We start from the raw sequence: 23,543 nt of genomic DNA on the forward strand, positions 1-23,543 counted from the left end.
AGCTGAAGAGAGCATTCACTCTTTGCAGTTTGTGAATTCGATTCTTACCGAATTCATACATGAAATTATCCTATATTGTACTTAACTTTTGAGCTATTTTGCGGGCTCACGATATTAGAGCAAATGCAAAGGTATATTTTTGTTTGGCCAACAAAAATCTCACCTCTTAGGACAACTGCAATGGTTTAAGATTTGTTGGGCCAATAAAAATGTTGACCCGGTCCCCACCTCTATTACACAAAAAGTCAAGTCAAACACGTATTCTAATACCGTCACATCAGCAAAACACATCTTCCAATACAACCACATCAACAAAACACAAATTTCTATACAATTTCTCTTCCCACCCAATATGGAGGCCAACAACATTCCATTTCTTCATATTATCCACAACAAAACTACACCAAAACACCAAAAACCAATACATCCACATCAGCAAAACACTTATCCCAATACAACCACACAAGCAAAACACATTTTACAATACAACCACATCAGCAAAAGACAACATCTTTGTTGGTCCAATAACACTTTACCATTGCAAGTGCCCTTATTACACAAAAAGTCAAGCCAAACACGTATCCCAATACAATCACATCAACAAAACATATATCCTAATACAACCACATCAGTAAAACAAAAATTCCTATACATTATCCATTCCCACTCAACATGGATGCCAACAACATTCAATGTCTCCATATTGTCCCCAACAAAACTACATCAAAACACGAAATCTCAATACAACTATATCAGCAAAACACGTTTTCCAATACAGTCACATCAACAAAAAAAGACAAAATTCAATACATTTTTATTGATCAAACAAAATTTTACCATTGTGGTTGTTGATACTCAGTGCACACCCGAAAGATAATAACTAGGGTAATTCTCATCCATCAAAAAAAAAGAAAAAAACGCAAGGAAGTCGGAGCCGGCAATGAAAATGTCCAAATATTGGTATAAATAACATTCCAACCGTTGACCATTTTGGGAAAGAGAATATATTTAGTCTTTAGCGTGTTCGTCACTACTCCTTACTTTTCCTACAACTTGCCTCCTTTTTGGCCAAACTTTCTTCTCTACTAACACCAGACTGGCTGTATATATTATCGTTACAAACCTAACTCTCTCTCTCCCTATAACTAAATCAATCATATACATATTTCTTAAACCCTATTTTCCTACACCAACTGCTTAACATTCTCCTACAATTAATAATGGCTTCAATTTCTTCTATCCCTATCCACCTCCACCTCCTCCTCCTCATTCTCCTCCTTGTCGGTCCTTGCGCAGCGACAAGGCCTGGTGCGACGATGATTGTAGGGCCTCGCGTGGCGGGTTTTCGGTATCAAGATCAGCTCTTCAACTTCTTCCCTAAAGGAGTCCCTACACCACCTTCAGCTCCGTCTAAGACGCACAATTCGGTTGTCGACTCTACTCCTCAAAATTTGACGGCATATCCGTGATACTTTTTTTTTTCTCTTTATTATCTTTTTGGGTCGGATCTATGTGGAGCATCAAGAGATGGATGGGTCATGAGAAGATGATTATTTCTTTTCATAATTTGTACAGTGAAGATTTAATTATTTATTGACACACAGGGTGTATTCATTTTTTGAAGTTATATATATATACTTTTGTAGCTCTAGGTTAAAAGGCTTTATTGAATTATTGATGAGATTATATTAGCATATAAGTTTGTATATGATTATATATTGACCTTTACATTGCAAAAGCAGACCTTATTCATATCAGATTTCCGTCAAAATGAGCTGCTTTGTCCATTGTTGACTTTGAATGTGACCATTCAGAAAAAGGGGCAACAATTTGGATCGACTTTGATTGTTGGCCATGGACTTCATTTATTTATTTATTTCTTTGATTCTTCTATGCGGAACACGGTTGTGGACGAATTAAATGATAAATGGAGCTTATAATTTTGGGTCCCACATATTTTAAATGAATAATAAAAACATAGATTCACAGTTTAATTTAGGTAGAATTTTAGTATATATATATATTTGTTAAAAATAAAATAAAGTTGTCAAATCAGGCATGGAAATAGAGGCGTGAATTTAGTAGAAATAAATTATTAAACAATCATGTGCAATTCCTCACCAAACCCTTCTATTTTAATACCATGGATATTATATAATCCAAGGCTTTCATTTGCCGCATATTTTGTCACTCTTTTGACCATCTCCAATTCCTCAAGTCAATCTCCTAACTACTTTTATTTTTTAAATATAATAAACATGTGCTTGTACGGAATTTCACATTTTCTTTGCCAATTCTCCATTTAATAAACTAAGAAATAACATATTTATTGACAAATTTGTATGATACCATATCATATCATGTATGTTTATATCATTTTTCCTTTAAAAAAAAAACTACTTTTTGGGCCCAAATGCCCTGAAAACTCTTCACAAAATTTATTTTGGGCCTAAAATGCAACCTTCGGGTTTGGTGGGCCAAAGTCTACCCGTTGCTTAGATTTTAAGTATGGCCCACTGTCTCCTCTGTCTCATGGGCTTAAATAGGCTCTGATGAACAAAAAGTTTGAAGCCCAAAATGATTGAAAACATTGGAAAATACACCACTTTACATGAATAAACTTGGCTCAATGAGAAATGAGTCTCTCTCTCTCTATTCAAAATATTCGATCGCGTAACACCAAATAAGACCATTTGAACGTACTCAAGCATTTTCTCTTGAAAACAAACAATCTTTGGTAATTTCAAAAACCAATATGAAATTGTTTTATTGAATGGAGGAAAACCTTTCTTCCTAGAATTTCCCACAGCTTCTTGATTTGATTAACTCACAATCTTTGAATTCTTCTTCTTCTTTTCTTTTTTCTTTTTTTTTTCTCTTAAAAGGGAAAAAAACCCAAGAACCAATTTGTTTTTAGCTATGCATAAATTGTTAGATATTTTGATTAACTCACTTTTTAATTCTTAAATGTCAATTTAGTAAGTTGCAATTATGTCTTGCAAGTAATAAGATTTACCCATTATGTCTTACTATTTCATTAAAGATGAGCAAAATCTCCTTTAAGAGTGTGTTTGGATAGAGGGATTTGGAGGGAGGGAAGAGAAGGGAGGGGAGGGGGAGAGAATGGAAGGGAGGGGAAGGGGGACTATTTTTCCCTCTCCCATGTTTGGATAGATAAAAAAAAAGAGGGAAAGAAAATTTGTTTAATTTACTAATTTATTTTTATTTTTATGTTAAAATATTATGTATAAGGGTAAAATAGATATTTAACTTACAAATGACTTAATTAGTAATCTCTTCCCTCCAAATGACTCCATTTTGGAGAGAAATAATTTTAGCAAAAATTTAATGAAATATTCCTCCTAAATCCCCTCAAATCCCTCCACTAAATTTTTAATAAACTATCCAAACAAGGGAATTGGAAGGAAACTCTATTTCCCTTCCTTTCCCTTCCCTCCAAATCCCTCAATCCAAACACACTCTAAAAGTGGGGGTTCTAGACACTTAGCTGTGCTTGTATTGGGTTTAAAAAAAATAGATTTAATTATATTATGATATAAAATTATCATTACTTGTATTACGATATAAAAAGAGATGATAATACAATGTAGTTTTTTTTATTTACTTACTTAATAAAAAATTTAAATTTTTTAATAAAGTCTAAAACAAAGAAACTTAAGAGGAAAAAAAATGGTGGAAAAAGTAGGACTATACATATCTCACATAAAAATAAATGATTTTTTTTTGTACTAAAAAAAGTTAGGGACTAATTATATTGTATTTTCGAATTATGTCAAATTATGTGGCTTACCAAACAATCTTAGCGGCAAGACAATTGTGTTCATACTAGTATTCCAAATGGTCAAGATCAATTTCCCACATCTAAAGTAAATAAAGATGTATTTTTAAATCTAAAAATTAATAACGATAGTCCATAAAAAAATAAATTCATACGAGTTTGTGACTCGAAGTAGAAAATATGTTTAACGTTGTTGGGATTGAATTTCCCACACAAATGGAAAGCATTCCCACATCATTGCGGAGCTCTCCAAACACGCTTCCATTTCAAGCATGTTGTAATGAATGTCAAGGCCACGTGTTGACCCACTAATTTCATAATTCATACCCACCATGTTCGGTCGGTTCACCCATTGTTGTTCAATAATGATGTACGTGTCCTCTGTCTCTCATTATCCCAATTCGTCAAATATCACGGATCCTTGATTTATCCGTGTAACACAACATAAACCAGCAGAGCCACAAATCCCGGACTCCTCTTTTCCATATTCATCATTTTATTTTCTTGTTTTCTAAGCAAAATTTGAAGACTTAATTCTTGAAAAATCTCGGGTCAGGGTCAAACTCGGTTCGATAACTCGGGATCCGGCCGATGAACACCCCCTATTTTTGATTCATCCATGTAACACAACATAAACCAACAGAGCCACATAAACCCAATTGAAAGAGACGAAGAAAAATGCATCAAATGTACGTGCAGACAATAGTGGTGATAATTTCTTCCATTAGAATTTGAAATGCAATGCAAACTTCATGGGAATTTGATTTGAATATTTCTGCTTCGAAAATAAAAAACATCCCAACAGCTGAGAACATTGGATGCACAAGATTCAAATGAATTCGCGAATTCCGTATGTTTCACACAACGTACATGAAATTTTGTGCTTACAACTCGACAACTGAGACAATTGAAATACGAGTCGTTGGGATCCCTATCATAACCGTTTCTGCTTCCACCCGACAAGAAAAGAAGAGATAAGAACCTATACAAGCGGTATAACTACTACGACCATCACCACTAACCATCTACCATGCTCTCTCTACCCTTGTCGTTTCATAACAAAGCATGATATAAGAGATTAAACTAGTCCAGTAGTCACCAAATGAAGGAACTTGATTACTCAAAAACAGGGGAGAAATTAGACCCTTAAGTCCATTCATTTGCTAAAAAAAAGTAACACCAAAAACATTAATGAAAAGCATAAGCTTTAAACTCTAAGCAAATAAACACTAAGTTCAGGACCTCCAGACCCATCAGGATTCATCATGTAAAAGGCCTCTGAATCTTTAGAACCAACAACTCTCTCAAACCTGGCTCTCATGTACATGACCTCCCCTTCACACCCTACTCCATCCCCTTCTTTTCCTGGTATAACACCGGCACCCATTGAAATTGGCTCCACTGCTTTCAACACCTTCCACTCTGTAGCCCCGCATTCGCGCCTGGTCGCGTACCCACATTTCTTGCCATTGCAGTAAGTCCTCCAGATTGGCTCCTCCAGCAGCTTCAATCCTTTCTTTTCCAACTTCTTTTCGCACTCCAATGCGATTCTCACCAACCCAGAGGCCATTTCTCTAACAAGTACACTAGTTGGTGTTGCAATTTCAATCAAGAATGCTGGAGGTAGCCTTGGATTCTCTTGAAAAGCAAGATGGACATGACCTCGTCGATACCCGAAAAGGGTGCCAATCATTCGAGTGCCTACACTGGATCGACTGGCTGATCGGCTCCTGCTGAAGATATTAAGAGCCCATCGGAGCTTAGAAACTGTCAGGAGTTGGTGTTTTTTCTTTGGTGCTGGTACTGAAGGAATGTTAGTGGCCATTGGAATACTAAACTCATCTGCTCTGTCATCCTCATAAGAGAAATGTGAAGAGGAGCTGAAAGTCAAGTTCTCTTCCATCTCATCTTCATCCTCAACTTTCTTCCTCCAGTTGAAGTATCTACTAGAGAAAGAGAAAGAAGAGTCATGCGGGGTCTTAGCCATGATTGTCTTCATCTGGGAAATTGAAATAAGAAACAAAAAGAGATGCAAATCTTTTATAGAAAGGCTTGGGTACTTAAGCAGAGAAAGTGGTGAAGAAATGGGATTGCACGAGTTTGATTGTGTTTGCTTCTATATAGTACTCAAGTCAGTGACTAAAAATGTATTGTTTGGGTCCTGTCCCCCTTTTTGTCAGCCTTGTGGGGCTAGTTAGCCAGAAAATGCTGACAAAAAGAAGTTGAGCAGCCCCACCAACCCGTTATCAAGAAAACAAGAACTTGAGAGACCTTATGGAGAGAGAAACTGAATCAAGAGCAGTAGATGGACATGGACATGGACATGGACAATAGAAGAGATTCGGGATGATAATGGAGATTAAAACAGAATCTAAGGAGACAAAGGTTGTGCCATTTCTTTATCTAAGTGACAGCGAACGCGGGCCAAGTAAGCTGAAAATAAGGAGGGTTAGGTAGTTTAGAGAGAGAGAGAGAGAGAGTTCCAGAAAAAAAAAGAAAGGGAGAGAGTAATCTGACTTAACCTTGGAAACAGTAAAAGAACAAGTTGAGCCACACCAACCAAGGACTAATCCAAGCTGCACCAAGTCATTTCATGCTTCTTTAAACTCCCACCAAAGCTGCCAAAGCAACCATCCAAACAAACCCATGAGCCACCATAGTGTTTTGCATCCTAAAACTACTCTCTAGTCTCTACTGATATTTTATCTTTTTGGGTGGAGAGAATAATTCAGAAGGTTCTCTGGATCCCAAAGTTCCCTTTAGCCTGTGAGATTTAAGCAGTTGTAAATATGACTGACACCCTCTACCCTTCATACAATCTGCAAAACAAATTCAGATTTGTTCCCATGCTCTGGTCTATGGACGGCCCAACAAGAATCCAGCACCTGGCACTAAGACGAATTTAGAACTAACTCATATGATGATTACAATTCCCACAAACAAGTAATATCAATGTCAAAAAAAGTAATCCAATCATACATTGAGCCAATAAAAGCAGACCCACTGCAAGTATGTGCTACACAGGGTAGCTTCAATAATTATCCAGCTATGTTGAAATTTTGGGCGTGGTAGATCCCTAGGAAAATACTAGTACAGAATTTTGATGAGCATGATGGGTCCATCGATCGCTTCATATGCACCAAATCTGAACGACAAACATTATAGGGTTCCTTTCATGGGACCAACCAAGGCCACAGGTCAACTAACCCTGGTCATCCAGAACCAACAAGGCAACAACCATAACAAAAACTAAAACAGAATTAGATTAACGGAGTACCCACTTATAACAAAAATATTTAATATATCATTTCCAAAGATATCTTCGGCAATTACTATAAAGTACAGAAATGGTGTTGAAACTCTTAAAGTAAAAAACCTATAATAACTTGTGATCAAAGGCCAGAATACAAAGCAACCCCATAAGGGCGTAACGTAGAATGAGTGGTACAAGACTACAAAAGAGCCACATAACAGAAAAATAGAATGTCTTAAGAACCACTGAGAACCTAAGCAGTATAAGAATGCGTCCCAAATGATAAAACAGGCACAATTATTCACAGAATCACAGTTTATACAAATTCCAAAATATTTTCATAAAAGTTGAATCCCAAAATAATGGTACGAGCAGATTTAAAGAGTTAAGTGATATACTCAGTGGCGTACCTGAGTTTACAGGGGCCCCGGGCAAGCTCTACAAAAGGGGCCCATGTTTTCTTTTTTATTTATTTTAAAATAAAAAAATTTTCTTTTATTAGTTTTTTAGTTGAAATATATGAAGAATTGTTAGTTTTTAATTGGTTTTTTGTGTTTAGATTAATATAAAATCAATATTTTTTTCAAAAATTTGGGGCCCTGAGGATTTGGAGGCCCGGGGCGACTGCCCGTGTCGCCCCACCCCAGGGCCGCCCCTGGATATACTTTGATCAGCAGAGCCATCTATAACATCAATCTGTTGTTCATGAAGACAAAGATGATGAAACTTCTGATATCACCAAACAGCTTCAGCCAATGATTCAGGGAAACTAGTTCAAGTTTTGAAAAAAAATAAGAAGGCTAGAAACTATAATATCAATGAACAAAGGATGTTGATGCACTGATAGATGACAACCTGGGATGCTTCATTAGAATACAAGAATCAAAGTCAATGCCGCTCTCAAGTAACTGAACATGGTAATTGGTAATGCTCATGAAAGGGCTGTAGTGAAAGTAATAATAAGCGGTAATTCCCCCAAATTCAAGACTTTTCTGTCAAAAGATTAATAATTTAGCACCTCATACATTTCATAGCTAGAATTTCAGAAATATTTATCAGGAATACAAGGACCAGAAATATAGATCCCTACAAATTACTGCTGTTTGAAACCACTATTAGTTTAATTCCATTTGAAATGCCTCAAAAGCAAGTGGAAAATTCACAGCGAATATGGAGAAACAACGTTGGTCAGTTGAGGTCCCCAACAACCACTTTAGAAGAATAAAGTTGAATTCTTTATGATTTCCCTTGGTGCAACACAAGACAACTTAGTAATTTGCCCATGTTAGCCATTAACCTCAGCAATGCCAAAAAAAGCACATGTAACTAATTAGAAGAAATCCATTGATACCTACCTAAATATGTTTTCACGACCCCATATGTGCATGGTGCCAAGGAATTCACCAACTTGTTAACTTGTTTTCTCAACGCCAAAAAAGGAATCACTGGAAGATCCTGTTATTAACCAATTTCCAACTTCAGCATACCATAATATATAGCAGTGTCAAAGCTCCTCAAGTCTCACTCTCTTCATCCAATTTTATAATCATGGAAATGTTACGAAGAGACGACAAATATACAATTTTTGAGAGCATCATATTTCAGAATGTCACATTACAGAAAAAAAAAAGAAGAGAGATGAAGATAGCATATCATATGCCCATCAGATTTTCAAAAATTCTTATTTATGGTAGTTCAAGTAATCCATGGTGAGTAAGCACACTCTTGCAATCTAAGGGATGGTAAATTAATGGCTAGATGAAGTGCTAAAGAGTTTAAGAAACACCCTGAAAAGTGAAAATTCAGCAAAACTGGTGGCAGTGACGCCATAAACGGTAATACAAATGGTGGTTTATGCAGGTTACGGTTAAAGGACCATACTGCTATAGAGTCACATATAGTGATATGCACAAAGTTTGGCAGCAGCAGATACAACAGTGCCAAAGACTAGGTATTTTTTTGATTATCAAGAAGACTGAAAGGTAGCAGCAAAGTGAAAAAAAAACATCATACAGTATGTTTCCTTCATCGTTCAAACATGTCAATACAACCATTTATGTTTGTAGTTCATACTAAATGCAAATGCTAACGAATTACATTGGCTAACAGGCACAATGTATTAGCAGATCAAAAGCCCATGGGTTGAGGCAGGGGAATGTCATATCCTAATTACTTCTGTAAATCTGTATTTACTGGAAAAACAATATTAAGAGAAAGCACAACATATAACATAATTAAGCATACTGAAAGTAGGAAAAATAACCCTGCCAAAAGCTAGTGGGTTGGGAAGGGATGAGAGCCACTATTCACCATTTTCACCAATGGCCAAAACAATGGCTTGGGGAGGTCCGCCCAGTCATGCCAATCCCATCCGTAGCACTTCTCAGGCTCAAGAGTTCGAGGCACTTGATCTGGATCCACCAAAACTCCCCGCAGAAAGATGGTAACGCAATGTGAAGGTTTTGGTGCCTCCGAGAATACGGATGGTGGCCATCAAGAACTCAGTTTCCCCAATGTCCAAGCCCGTTTCCTCCTTCAATTCTCTGGCAGCACACTCCTCAAAGCTTTCCCCTGAAATTCAGAAACCCAAAATCTGTAATTAAATATGTACAGTTCTAGAATTCACACACAGCAAAGCTCGATTTGACATGGAAAATTAATTTCCCTTCTAGCCAGAAATGATATGACAATTAAATTCATGCTAGCTCCTTCACAACACCATTGATCACCAGCTTTAAACAATGATAACCAATTGATCAGCTAAGTCTTCGAAATTAAGTAGACCGGAAAGGTAATGCAATTAAAGTTACATCAAAATTAATAAAACGAAAGCACAAATTGTTATACCCCTAACCTAATAAGGACATCACTATTAATTTTCAGTGAATTAGAAGGCTATCTTGTGCAATTTGAGAGACAGAGACAGAGATAATGACCAACAACATCAATTTACCCTTTAACACGAACAATGCACTCCTAGTCTTGACGTTGGAGGCGGCGCCACTGTCCCATACTCCCATTACTCAATATTCTTCTTCCGGTCTAGGGTTCGACAGTCCGGGACTAGAGTCTCCACTGCGTTCATCGTCTTCTCCAACCTTCTGCGACAATCAATCGGGTTCTTTGAGCCCCACCCCAATCAGTCTTCATCTTGAAGGGACTAAGGAAGAGCCGAGTTGGGGGCCTAAGGCTTATGCTGAATTGCTGAGGTTGCAGTTGGGCTTATTAATATGGCAATTTTGGGCTTTGATTCTTCATCAACTGGGCCATCATATTTGGGCTTTGATTCTTTGTCAACTGGGCCATCGACGTCTAGACTTATCAGGCCGATCTGCCCATTTCAGGCAGTTTCACTGCAGGTACCCTCATTGGGTATTGGTAGTGTTGGGAAATTGTGCTGCACATTTATTACTGTAATATTGAAATTTTTTTAATTCAATGCTTAAAGCTAGGGAAAACTAATGGTAGATAAATATTATGGATTGAGAATTACTAATGTTTTTTACCAAATGTGAGCAGTACTAGGATAAGAGTTTGGTAACAAAAATTTTTTTTATGAGATAATAAATTTAAAATCCAATGGTTAAAATTATTTACATTTTGAATGTATTATACTTTTATTAAAAAAATAATGGTTTGATGCACCGGTTAATTTTCCGGTACATGTGCACTGGACGTAGGCCTTGATCCATTAAATTTGGACATATAAATATAAAGATTTTACGAATGTAATTTAAGTTTGTTGTTATATTGTATTATTGATCACTTAGTTACTTGGTACTTTTAATTGGCTAATAAATTGATTTTAAAGTCAGATTAATTATATGCCCTTTGACATGCATAATTGGCTTTCCTTTTATGCATGGAAAGTGATGTACAATCAACATGTCTGCCAAAAATCTTGTGATGTAATTTGTAGATTCCGCAAGGCTTTTTCTTCCTCTCTCTTATGGGTGCTGTCTAGCTTTCTTTGACAAGAATCAATTATTCAAGTTCGATATATATTCAATAGCAATTCATGGTGAAGCATGTGCAGCTCTAAGCTCGTATTGGACTGTCTGAAGATGGTTTTGATGAGTGGGAAAGTCAGATATCCATTTTCTTTCTTTGGATTCTGACTTCCATCAACTAAGAAGTTGGGTTTATATATAATATTATATATATATTTTAATTGGGAAAACATTAAACTATATATATATATATATATATATATATATATATATATATATATAAAGGAATTCTCTCATGAGATTCTAAAATGAGGTCCTAATTTTTAAGATTCACTTTTAAGGTTCAAAACATTTCTCAAAAATCTGAAAAAATATATATTTGTGTTTTGATCGGTCTTACGAATCCAACGATATATTTTTTGTTCGAAACAAAAATCAAATGCAACCTGAAAAAGTGTATGAAATGTCTTTTGTTTTATATCTAACGATATAGAATTATCATACACTTTTCATGTTGAATTTGATTTTTTGTTTCGAACAAAAAATATGCCGTTGGGTTCGTAAAACCAATCAAAATATAAATATATTTTTTTTCTAATTTTTAAAAAAAATGTTTTGATCCCTAAAAGTTACGACCTCATTTTATGACCTCATAAGAGAATTACCCATATATATATACATATTCAGGTGTGGACGCATGATTGAACACAATGACAATACATATCCTGCCTAAGAGCATCCACAGTGATGCACCAAATATCCAGCACTTCAAAATCATTCTTTCTCTTCTCATCTATCCTACGTGGCACAATTTAATTGGATGAGTGAATCCCACAATATACATTATTCATCAACACTCCATACATTCCAACACTTCATACTCACTTTCTCTATTTTCTCTCTCTTCCTTTTTATCATCTCTCTCTTCTTTTTCATATCTCTCTCTTCTTTTCATCTTCTCTTTCTTCCTTTTTATCATCTCTCTCTTCATTTTCATCACCTCTCTCTTCACTATTCATCACCTCTCTCTTCACTATTCATCAACTATATACATACTCCAACTCTCAAGTATCCTTTTTCCACAACTAAATTTTCAAGTGTAATTTTTCACCCATTGTGTGTATGTAGCACTATATTTATCAAAAAAGTAACATTTCAAGTACTTGAAATACACTCCATTATACCCATTGTGAACATCTAGCACTTAACTTATCAAGAAAGTATTATCTCAAGTACTTCAAATTCTTCCCATTGTGGATGCTCTAACATATTACTTTCACAGTTAATAAAAAACATATGATATATAAAGCAAACACTTTGTGTTTGTTTGTTACGTCTCTCTCTCGAGGAATATAAAAGTATCAAAATCCCTAATTTCACGTTCGCTGCATGCTTGAGAACATGATATATCATGATGGAACAAGTTTAGGGGTGTGACTGAGTTCAATTGGTAAAAGCTTTTGCTGTGGATAGGCATGCATGCTTTGGTTATTCACTTCAAACTAATCAACTCTAAAGTGTCGTATCCCTAGATACTAGCTATTAACCTATTACACATCAATTAGTGCAGACCATCGACTTCAAAGTCTACGTCTGTGCATATATATATATATATATATATAGCCTATATATGTGTATGATAAATATATATTCATGGAGTACGTGTTTTGACATATTGGTTACCGATTGAGTGATGTAATAGCTAGCTAGTCATGCGCATGCCAACTAGAACTAATATTATTATTGCTCTAAAGAAAGGTTGAGATTGAGCCAAATTGGTGGAAGATAGAGATCGATTTTAGTCGTTGAAATTTGAGATGACACACAGTATTGGTTTGTATATATATATAATTGGTTTTGATATAAAGTTGGATGGCCAAAAAACCTAGATCCAGAGAGTGGTAATAATACATACATATATAGATATAAGAATTCTCACATAAGGATTTAATGTAAGAGTGTAAAATACGGATGTATGTTTTAAACCATTGATTTCAAATATGTGTGACTCAAAGCAGTGTACCTCACTTGTCATCTCATTCATCCACACCAATAGACATACACCCTTATTTTACACTCTTACATTATACCCTTAACCCTTATGTGAGAATTCTTATATATATATATATATATGTTTGAAGCTGGTCTGTTCCTAGCAGTAGATATTATTGGAAATTGAATTGATGGTGCCTTTTCTTTTTTACGGATGGAAACAAGTGAAGTTGGAGTCATTCCTCAATAATAATTTTGTTATTTCAAATTCTTGACATAATAAATATAATTTATTACTACATAGTCCTAGAGTCAGCTTTTATACTTATTATTTCGCTGACTTCTCCATGTCATTTAAAACTAATTATACAATTAATTTGGATTAAAGGTGCATTAATGTATAATACGATATATAGGCTGCTTATCGATCAATAAGAAAAGGCACAATCATGTGCTATTTAGATATCATACTAGTGAAAACATTAGTCATGCCTTTTGACTCTAATTAATTATTTGGGCATTAATAAATAATGAATTTGTTTAGTGAGATAGACCAAACTCATATATTCATATCTACATACTATATAATATACACACACAATATATATATATATTAAGGATCACGAGTGATCGATGCATGATAATGACCACCACCCCGCCGATTAATTATGATCAAACCGTCGACACATAGGGGGCCATCCAATCAGTCAAAATCTCTATGTAAATTGAACGTGATCATTAATGGTAATTTTTTTTTCCCTTATTAACCTTAGTTGCTTTCGATTGAAAATCCAACTTTATCTCATCAAATTGTGCATTGCAAAGCAAATCACTACAGTCAATTTGACCTTATAAAAGACACCGAAAGCAAGTTATAATTTTGAGATTAATTAAGAAGGGCTAGGTCAACTCCAAAGTAAGTAATTATTAAAAAAAGGTAAAACATTATCATGATATGAACATATCATAGATCGATGTGTCATTGATATATAGGATGCATATGGAGAACATTGCACTTGTTTGCCTCCATAATTTGTGCAAAATCATATAATAATACCAATTTGGACTAACCCCATGCAAATATCCAATTAATTCGTAGTTCATAATTATATGATCCTTCTTGGGCAAAGAAAAATAGTTTCATTCCATGCTGGTTCATTGACATGTCTACCTAGTGGCTCTTTTAGTTCTCATTTGATAAATTATTTATTCTTGAACTTGTAATTCTAAATTAAACAGGTAAACGTGAGAGAAAGGAATGAGTAACGTGTAAATAGAAATCGAATGTAAGATCATAGAACACGTGGCTTTCCATTTTAAAAAAAAAAAACTACACAATATTTTCCCTGTTTGTAATGACACTTATTTGTGTAGTATTTCATCGAGTCTCCTCCATCCCCTTCCTCTGTATTCAAACAAAAAAAAAAACTTCTTTTCTATATCTGAAAGGACCAACTAATATTTCAACCTTCCGACTTGGAGGACATTTATCATTCATTTAATTAATTTTTTAATATACATATACCTTATGGTGTGATTTTTTTAATGATAGAATAGGAAGTATAATTTAAACTAATGCATAATCAAAACCTTTTGCTTAATGAACACTTTAAGTCGTTAAATCCCTGTTTTAATGCATAATTAAACTAATGTTTAGGCTTACAAATATGCCCTCTTTTCCTCCATCAAATAGTTAATTAGGTTGAAAGGATTGAAACTTCTTACCAACCAAATGTGAAAATCAAGCATTAGATCATAATTCATAACGAACAAAACCCCTATAATTAACGGCAAGACATCTGCATATTAATTGCAGTATATATATATATATATATTACTGTCTAAAAGTAGTGCATATTGTCATCATCTAACGAATTGATCCTGGCCAAGGTTTAGGTCCGGACATAAAAATGCGATTATTCCCATGTCTCCTTGTCTTTTGGTTTAGACTTTTTGCCTTTTGTGGACATACATTGCCCTTGAATAAAATAAAAGTGAATATTTACACACACATATATATATTAATCCTCCTTATATATAATATAAGTGAATATATATATTAATTTGAATACACATTTTCCATCCTTATTTAGTGCACTAAGGCAGTCATTACATATGCATTATATGTTGTAGTAGTGCGCTTAAATTGTGGGTGTATATTGATGGAACTTGGACATGATTCTATAAGATGCTTGGAAAGATACCTTGAATCTCAAACACAACAAGATCGATACATAGTTACGGGGATGCTTCCCTTTCGAACTACATATAAAATGCATTGTTTGGCATCCTGCTTGTTAATGGAGGTGGCCAATTTGCACTAGACACTAGTGGATGCATGGTGATTCTCTTCTCCTAGTGCTCTTACACCCTCACATTAATTAATGGTATTTTAGGCCCGTACGACTCACACAATCTTAATTTGTCCTTTTGTCGTATATATCCTGTCCACGTATGCTGTCCTCCTGGTTACGTCACTGAGCAACTTGATTTTCTTCCCTTTCTATAATCTATATCATATAATTTTGAATTACGAGGTGGTAGCCATGCATGCATGTCTACTTATAATTAATATGACATGAGTAATTAACCTTTGTTATTATAATTTGGATACGATACGAAACCCTAATACTCTCTCGTCATGTCATACGATGATGTGGTGTATGAAAACCAATATGGAGATATCAATAAACTGGTAATTTGGAAAGTTTTCTACATTTAAATTGTAAACTAACTGTTTTCATTCCAACCACCCATGAATTGTCACTATCGACCTAGCTATGAATTAACATCATTATGTTGGTCTTCATACACAATATTATCAACATATGACATGTCGTACGAGGAAATCTTATATATGAATATCTTCTCAAAACATATTTGCTTGTAAGAACCCTAATAATTTTCAATTATTTAAACCACTTGGCACATGTTTGGTACGATATTGATAGCTTGTGTGTGCATTCAATTATAGGTGCTACTAAGTTTTGTATCACTTATTGTCCTTTCTTGTCGTTGGTCTCAACCAAAAAAAAGGCAAGATTCAAAGGAGAGAATTATGAAGGAATGAATTGGTATTTGGTCGTAGTACGTACTTGGTGCTAGTGGCCTGATCAAATGCAGATTTTCATCAAAAATGGCCTCTTAATATATATAGTGCATTTTCTGGTGGCTGTCTCAGGTGTGTTTTCCACATGTTTCCCCTTCTTTGATATTCGATATGGGTTGGTCGTCTAATACATCATAACTTTAAGGTACCGTGCACGACTGTTAAGTGTTTAAGAGCTTTTTTAATTTTCAAATCTTGGAGAAAGAACAAACTGTTTGGAGAAAATAACGTTCAGCTGATCATGCAATAAAGAAAAAGAAAGGTTGCTTTGTCTATTTCCTTTCTTACGCTTTTCTCCACGAATCCATGCATGCCTATTAACCTATAACAGATGGAGTTTATAGAATGGATCAATTGTGATTTTGAACAAGATATTGTTCCTGAATTTTTACACCTTTCTTGATTGGTTTGAATTGGGACGTGGAAACACAATTGCGATATATATATATATATACACACACCGATTTTGGATAGACATCGACTAGCTTTATCTGTCTTTAGTTTTCACTTGCTTCTTTTGGAAAAATATAAAAAATTTCCTGTAATTGGATAATGAAAGCAACTCTCTCTTTCTTTTTCCTTAGTTTTTCTTTTTGAATTATCGTTGGAAAATATGTTTTTTAGTAAAATTAAATCTTGGGTACACATATGCTTAACTCAAACGATGTTTTTTAGTTAGTGTATATATATATATTGTATAATGTTAACAAGGGCTTTATTAGACTTCACAGTACTACTATTTGGATGGCTAGCAGCTAGTTTGACGAGCAACCAAAAAGATTAAGCCTTTTTCCGTTAGAAGAAAAATCAAATTTTTTGAGAAATTTATAGTTTTTTAAGAAAAATATAGTTACTTTTTAACATATGTTTTGTAAAAACATGTAAAAGGGACAGTTAATTCAAAAGATCATGTTCGTCCGTGGTCGATATATATTTGTTGCATGCAGTAAACAATATTCAATGCAATTAATCTGACAAAATTCCAACTTCAGTAAAGGATCTCTTAAACTAAATCCATCACATCATGTTTTTGCATCACATCTCACGTATTATTTCTCAAAAAAGTTAATTAAAAACCCAAAAAAGAAAGATTTAGAGAAAAGAAAAGCGCACTAAAAGATGCATTATCTCCGAGTAGTGGAAAGGAATAAAAGAGTAAAAGAAGGCATTGGACACTTGGCTGATATTCATGGTGCCGAACTATGTCTGCAAAATCTCATTTATTGTGTTTACACAGTAAAAGCTTCGTAGCATTCAATTAATGGGAAGAAAAATTGACAAGACATTTTTTTCTACTAGAGAATCTAAGTGCTTGTTTATATATGATGACTTTGAAAGAAGTTCCATTTGTATTGTAGATGACGGCATGGTGGCAACATTAATGGTCTAGGTTTTATATTCTATATATAGAAATGCATGCATGTGTCACACTTCAAATTTATGTTTGGTAATGCAAAAGCAGATGCTATATATTTCCATTTCTGTCCAACACCTATAGAATAAACATATTGGCAAAAATGTACTTTTCGTCCCTCAATTATGAGACGAGTTTTATTTTCGTTCCTAAGCTTTTCTTATCCCATTTTTGTTCCTCAACTATTGGAAAGTACCATTTTCGTCCTTCAAGTAAGATTGTGGTCGAAAAATGCTTATGTGGCAGCTATATATATGACACGTCGGAGAAATCTGATATGAAGAACAATACGATGTTATGTTGGATTTTTCCGTTGTCGGATTTATTCGAGGGACAAACGGGGAACTTTCCAATAATTGGGGGACGAAAAGGGGAGAAAAAAAAGTTAAGGGACAAAAATGAAACATGATCAATAGTTGAGGGATGAAAAATACCCTCTTACCTAAACATATTTGTGTGTGGCTTCTTAATTAATTAATCTATTGAAACATTATTAAAGTTGATATCATCATTAAAACACGTATATTCTACCTTTTTTTGCACATACATGTTTAATTTGTTTATATAATTGGAGCATAATATTTTTGGTATTCAAATTGCATCTATCTCAAATACCCTATTGGATGGTCATCTAAAAACATGCTAGTTTTGTCAAGACTAAAAATCTCACGTTAAATTGGCAAAACTCAATCGAACGATTTATAAATAAATATTCATTATCTCTCACATAAGGAATTTTTCGCTCATGAAACAAAAGGAATCGGTGTTAATATGTTATGGTAGTCATTTGGAATTCCTTCAAAAGAAGGTTGAGTTTAGTTTGATGAGTCGCCTGTTCATGGATCGCACAAAGCTCTGCGAGCTCAAGTCTAAAGCAAACAATATTGATTTGTAGTGTTTGTGATGAATTTCTTAACAAGTTCGTAAGTTTTATATGAACATGCATATTTAATAAATAAGTTCCACTATTAATTAGGTGCGTATGGATAAGTGGTATGGTTGCATTGTTCATTAACCAATTGTGTAACCTTAAATAGTAATTGGACAATCGGAAGAGCTTAACGTGTAGTTTACGTAACTAATTTCAACAAAAATTACTTTAATTGTTGAATTTAACATACCTAACACGTACTTCTCTTTCTTCTTTTTCTTTTTGTTTTCCCTTTTCTATTTTTGACAGTAACTAATAATATTATGAATAATCATGGGCACAATATAATCAATTTACAGAATCGGGTTTCATTTGCACAAGAAAGAAAAAAAGAGTAAAAAATAAAACCCAATGAAAGAGATGTTGAAATAGTCTTTGTTACCGACGAGAAATAAATTTCTCATAGAACCCAAAAAATACTTGAAATGACATTCACATATGCATATATATATATATATATATATATATATAAATTATAATCTGCTAATATGGAAGTAAAGTCACATGATTTATTATATTTCTTACCAAATTAAACTCTTCAAATCCACGTGGAACAACAAGATATCCTAGTGACTGCTATTCCAACACGTAGACATAGATAGGGAAAAAAAAAAAGAAGACATAATTATTATTTGATCAATAATCACTAAATACATCTCCCCTAGATCGGCATATACTTCATATAGATTTGTGGTAATAAGTTCCAACAGTAATACTACTATACTTACAGACACATATCATGGATCACAACCAAGACCCACTTCTCGTGCCTTTCCTCTCCCTTTATATAAAGTCAAGTATTCATCTCTTCTTCTTGCATGTGACCATTACTACTACTCCCTCTCTTCTTCTTCTTCTTCCTCCTCCTCTTCTTCTCCACTAGTATTCATTTGCATAGCTGATATAATGCCCCCTCAGCAAGAAACCAGTACTATTCCCGGCAGCAATAATCCTGCTAACACAATCCCTTCCAGTTCCTCTAGTAATGTCAGCCCATGCTCGGAAGATCCAGCCCACAAACAACAGGCCGCAAGATTCTCCATTCTTGGTGAATCCTTACACCCTGTGACTCTCAAGGTACTCTTTTCTCGCCATCTTTATAGCTTATACTTAGTTTAATTTCAAATATTCAGTGGTCCTAAAATATCACGACATTGTTTGCCCTTAATTAACGAAAATGTTAAGAATCTCAATAATGTTTTTGTGTCTCATCTATCTTAAGTGTTGTGATGAACGCACATGATTCATATGAAATTGTGGGCTTCACATGTCTCACATGATGCATATAAAATGTGTGCATCCATCTCAATATTTGAGATAGTTAAGATAAAAAATACTGGGATGAGTATGATTGCTGAGTAATTAATTCAACTTATAATATACATTTTGGATTTTGTAGTTTGAAGATGTCACGTATAGTGTCAATTTGGCACCCGGGAAAGGCGGGTGCTTCGCTTCGCAAGAGCCAAAACCGACCCGCACAATACTAAATGGGGTCAGTGGAATTGTACTACCCGGTGAGCTACTAGCGATGCTGGGCCCATCCGGTAGTGGAAAGACTACTCTCCTAACTGCAATCGCGAGTCGGCTACCCGGAAAGGTATCGGGTCGGATAACGTATAATGGACAACCGTTTTCCAGCTCCATGAAGCGGAAAACGGGTTTTGTGACCCAAGATGACGTGTTATATCCCCATCTGACAGTGCTAGAGACGCTAACTTACGCCGCCTTTTTACGACTCCCGAAGGAACTCAGTAGAGAAGAAAAAATTCAGCAAGCTGAGTCGATCATTATGCAACTCGGCCTAACACGGTGTCGTAATAGTGTGGTTGGTGGGCCCCTGCTTCGTGGAATCTCGGGCGGGGAACGTAAACGGGTTAGTGTTGGGCAGGAGATGCTGGTGAACCCGAGTTTGCTGTTGCTCGACGAGCCCACTTCTGGGCTGGACTCCACCACAGCCCAACGCATTGTGGCCACTCTGAGAGGCCTTGTAAGGGGAGGTAGGACGGTGGTCGTTACGATCCATCAACCTTCGAGTAGGTTATATAGGATGTTTGACAAGGTGGTTTTGCTAACGGACGGGTGCCCCATTTATAGCGGTTATGCGGGACAGGTCATGGACTATTTCTGCTCCATTGGGTTCGAACCCGGGTTCAATTTCATGAACCCTGCTGATTTTCTGCTTGATCTAGCTAATGGTACGTAAATATCATCTACACCTCTCTACGATTATCTGTTTGTTTCTGGGATATTTTTTTTTCCATGACGTTGTTGGAAAAGGTGGAAAATGAAATTTGATGTTGTTTGGTTGGTTGGTGAAATGAGGAAATGAAATGAAATGATTTGATTAGTTAATTAATCAGGAAATTCTAATAGCCTTAACTTTACAATATTGTTGATTTGGAGAGAGTAAAGTCAAGTGGATCACGAGATATATATAATATTGCTGACAAAGTTGGTTTGTTCATGTTTTCTAATTGATGTAAGAGCATGTCCTGCATGCAAAGTTAACCAGGCTTCTATGTTTTGTCAACCTCACAACTAGACCCACCTGCTTCTAACCATTCAATTGGAGAAACTTTTTACAGATCACGAGTTATTAAGTCAAAAAGATAAACAGAGATTATTGAATGACTAAAGGAGTATCTTTGCCTTTAATCGATAGGGATTGCTGAGAATTTCATACCATACATCTCTAATTACCATCTTTTGGTTTGCTTTTGCCATTCTAGAATGATTCACCATTGATTTAGATAGTCACTGAGAAGTTTTGTGTAATGCAGGCATAGCACCAGACAAACAGGATGACCAACTAGATTTAACTGCTAATGGCAGATCAGATCATCATGATGATCAAAATTTAATCAAACAGTCATTGGTATCATCTTACAAGAAGAATCTCTATCCTCTATTGAAGGCTGAGATTCAAAGAACTTCTCAGGATCCAATTCATTCCAAGTCAGGAACATCATCAGTAAGATGTAAGTGAAATATCTCTCAAGCTAGACAATTTTCTGCCGCGCAATGCATAGTTTTAAAGATTTTGAACTGATCGATTGGGTTTGAGTTGTATGCAGTCAGGGAGAATCAATGGACTAGCAGCTGGTGGTTGCAGTTCAAGGTGCTGCTGAGAAGGGGTTTACGAGAGAGGAAACATGAATCCTATTCGGGTCTCCGAATTTTTCAAGTGTTGTCTGTTTCAATCCTGTCAGGCCTTCTATGGTGGCATTCTGATACCTCCCACATTCAAGATCAGGTATAATGACCCTGCATTCTCCCTTATCTCATCTGTTTGCTTCAAATTGTACATCTTATAGAGTTAGTCTGATACTAATTGATGTCCAAAATTTTGAACAGGTTGGACTTGTTTTCTTTTTCTCAATCTTTTGGGGCTTCTATCCAATGTTCAACGCCATATTTGCGTTCCCTCAAGAACGCCCGATGCTAATAAAAGAACGTTCCTCGGGCATGTATCGTCTATCCTCATACTACTTTGCCAGAACTGCCGGTGACTTACCGATGGAGCTCGTTCTTCCAACAGTCTTTGTTACAATCTCCTACTGGATGGGTGGTCTCAAGCCTTCATTAGTCACATTTATACTAACCCTCTTAATCGTTCTTTTCAATGTGCTAGTCTCTCAAGGGCTTGGCCTGGCACTAGGGGCAATTCTGATGGAAGCAAAGCAGGCGACGGCATTAGCATCTGTGACAATGCTTGTGTTCTTACTCGCCGGAGGATACTACATCCAACACATTCCACCCTTCATATCTTGGTTGAAGTACATCTCATTTAGTCACTATTGCTATAAGCTTCTGATTGGAGTACAGTACTCAGCAGATGAGGTTTATGATTGTGGACTGAGGATGCATTGCAGAGTAATGGATTTTCCAGCAATCAAGTATCTGGGTCTTGATGGTAAATGGATGGATGTGTTTGCTCTGTTGATTATGTTGGTGGGATATAGACTTTTGGCTTATGTAGCTCTAATAAGATTGGGGAAACATCACTGATTGAATTCTATTAATCCCACATGTAAATGTGATTCAAGAGGGTGTAGGTTGGTTGGCTCATGTAGCCAAATAGAAGCAAATTTTACCAGACCGGATTTTCGTAAAACCAACTTCTGTTACATTTAAGAGGTGTAATTCATATCAGCTGAAGAGTTCGGATCAATTGAACTAGTAAAAAATACTTGCATCCCAGACATTCTAGTAGAAGAAAATCAAAGACAACACCATAAATGCACCAGTCCATCACTTTTCTCCGGCCCCGTCGTTCTTTCAAGGATCACAACAAGTAATCCATTGAAGACTTTTAAGTGTCTGAAGATAAATCGAAGCAACTCCACAATGTAGCAGTAGTTGAATTGTGTGGCCACCAATGATTGTTAGGTTATGTGACTATAAATATGATGGTTGATTTGTGTGGTTATTTTGTGGTGGTTGAATTATATGGCTATTTTGTGATTTTTGTGTTGTATGACTATGAAATACTTGACTATGAGTTGGTTCTTGAGAATATGGTGAGAGAGAGAGGTCACAGAAACATGTAGTATTTTTTTTAATCCAAAAAAAGACTTTGGTATGCTAAAATCATACCCGTAGTGTCCCATTTTATTGTACAATACCAAACATGTACAGTCTTTTTTACAGTAATTGATGTGGGGTTTTTTTCACCAAAAGACAAAATAAAACTCCAAATTTGGAGGACAATCACTTTACAGATGTTGCTATGGATAGTCTAAGATTGATTTTTTTTTTTCTGAGATAATGATGGGTGCTGAAGTCTGGGTTTTTGAAAAGACCAAACCAAGTTTTGTAGACACACCTAAATCGCATAAGCGAAATCATAGGAACCACGAAACAATTTCAATCAACAATTCTTCAGGGATATCAACCTTGATCTTCTTGGCAGCCATGAAAGAGATTGATTATCAAAAACTAAACCCCAAAATTGAGAAATAGGTTTTTTAGGTCTGAAAAGTTGTAAAGTTGAGAAATAGTTTTTTTTAGGATGGAAGTTTGGAACCTAGAGAGGATATTGTCTAAAAAGCCCTTGGGCTTATGATAAAACTGCTCCCACCTAGTGATAAAA

The 23,543-nt window shown here is 35.4% G+C and overlaps 2 protein-coding genes across 4 annotated transcripts; one reads left to right on the forward strand and one right to left on the reverse strand.

Annotated features, from left to right (window-relative positions):
- Window positions 1-4,902: 4,902 nt before the first annotated feature.
- On the reverse strand, window positions 4,903-7,918 carry LOC120002766 (protein MIZU-KUSSEI 1). Of its 3 annotated transcripts, none has more exons than XM_038851572.1 (3): window positions 7,718-7,918; window positions 6,322-6,684; window positions 4,903-6,232 (listed from the first exon to the last, which is right to left on the reverse strand). In XM_038851572.1, exon 3 carries the CDS (start codon window positions 5,796-5,798, stop codon window positions 5,007-5,009), a length of 792 nt encoding a protein of 263 aa, XP_038707500.1. In that variant the 5' UTR covers window positions 5,799-6,232; window positions 6,322-6,684; window positions 7,718-7,918; the 3' UTR covers window positions 4,903-5,006. The 3 variants fall into 3 exon arrangements, with proteins under 3 accessions (XP_038707500.1, XP_038707499.1, XP_038707501.1); XM_038851571.1 differs by lacking the exon at window positions 7,718-7,918 and adding an exon at window positions 6,779-7,445; XM_038851573.1 differs by lacking the exon at window positions 7,718-7,918 and adding an exon at window positions 6,779-7,445 and having other exon boundaries at window positions 6,322-6,690.
- An 11,391-nt stretch (window positions 7,919-19,309) lies between these two features.
- Window positions 19,310-22,897, forward strand: LOC120002931 (ABC transporter G family member 21-like). The gene is made up of 5 exons (XM_038851788.1): window positions 19,310-19,525; window positions 19,848-20,646; window positions 21,232-21,429; window positions 21,526-21,704; window positions 21,806-22,897. The coding sequence occupies exons 1-5, from the start codon at window positions 19,355-19,357 to the stop codon at window positions 22,457-22,459; spliced, it is 2,001 nt and encodes a 666-aa protein (XP_038707716.1). The 5' UTR covers window positions 19,310-19,354; the 3' UTR covers window positions 22,460-22,897.
- The last annotated feature ends 646 nt before the right edge of the window (window positions 22,898-23,543 follow it).

This window comes from Tripterygium wilfordii, chromosome 7 (assembly GCF_013401445.1).
Source record: "Tripterygium wilfordii isolate XIE 37 chromosome 7, ASM1340144v1, whole genome shotgun sequence".
NCBI classification, from domain to species: domain Eukaryota; kingdom Viridiplantae; phylum Streptophyta; class Magnoliopsida; order Celastrales; family Celastraceae; genus Tripterygium; species Tripterygium wilfordii.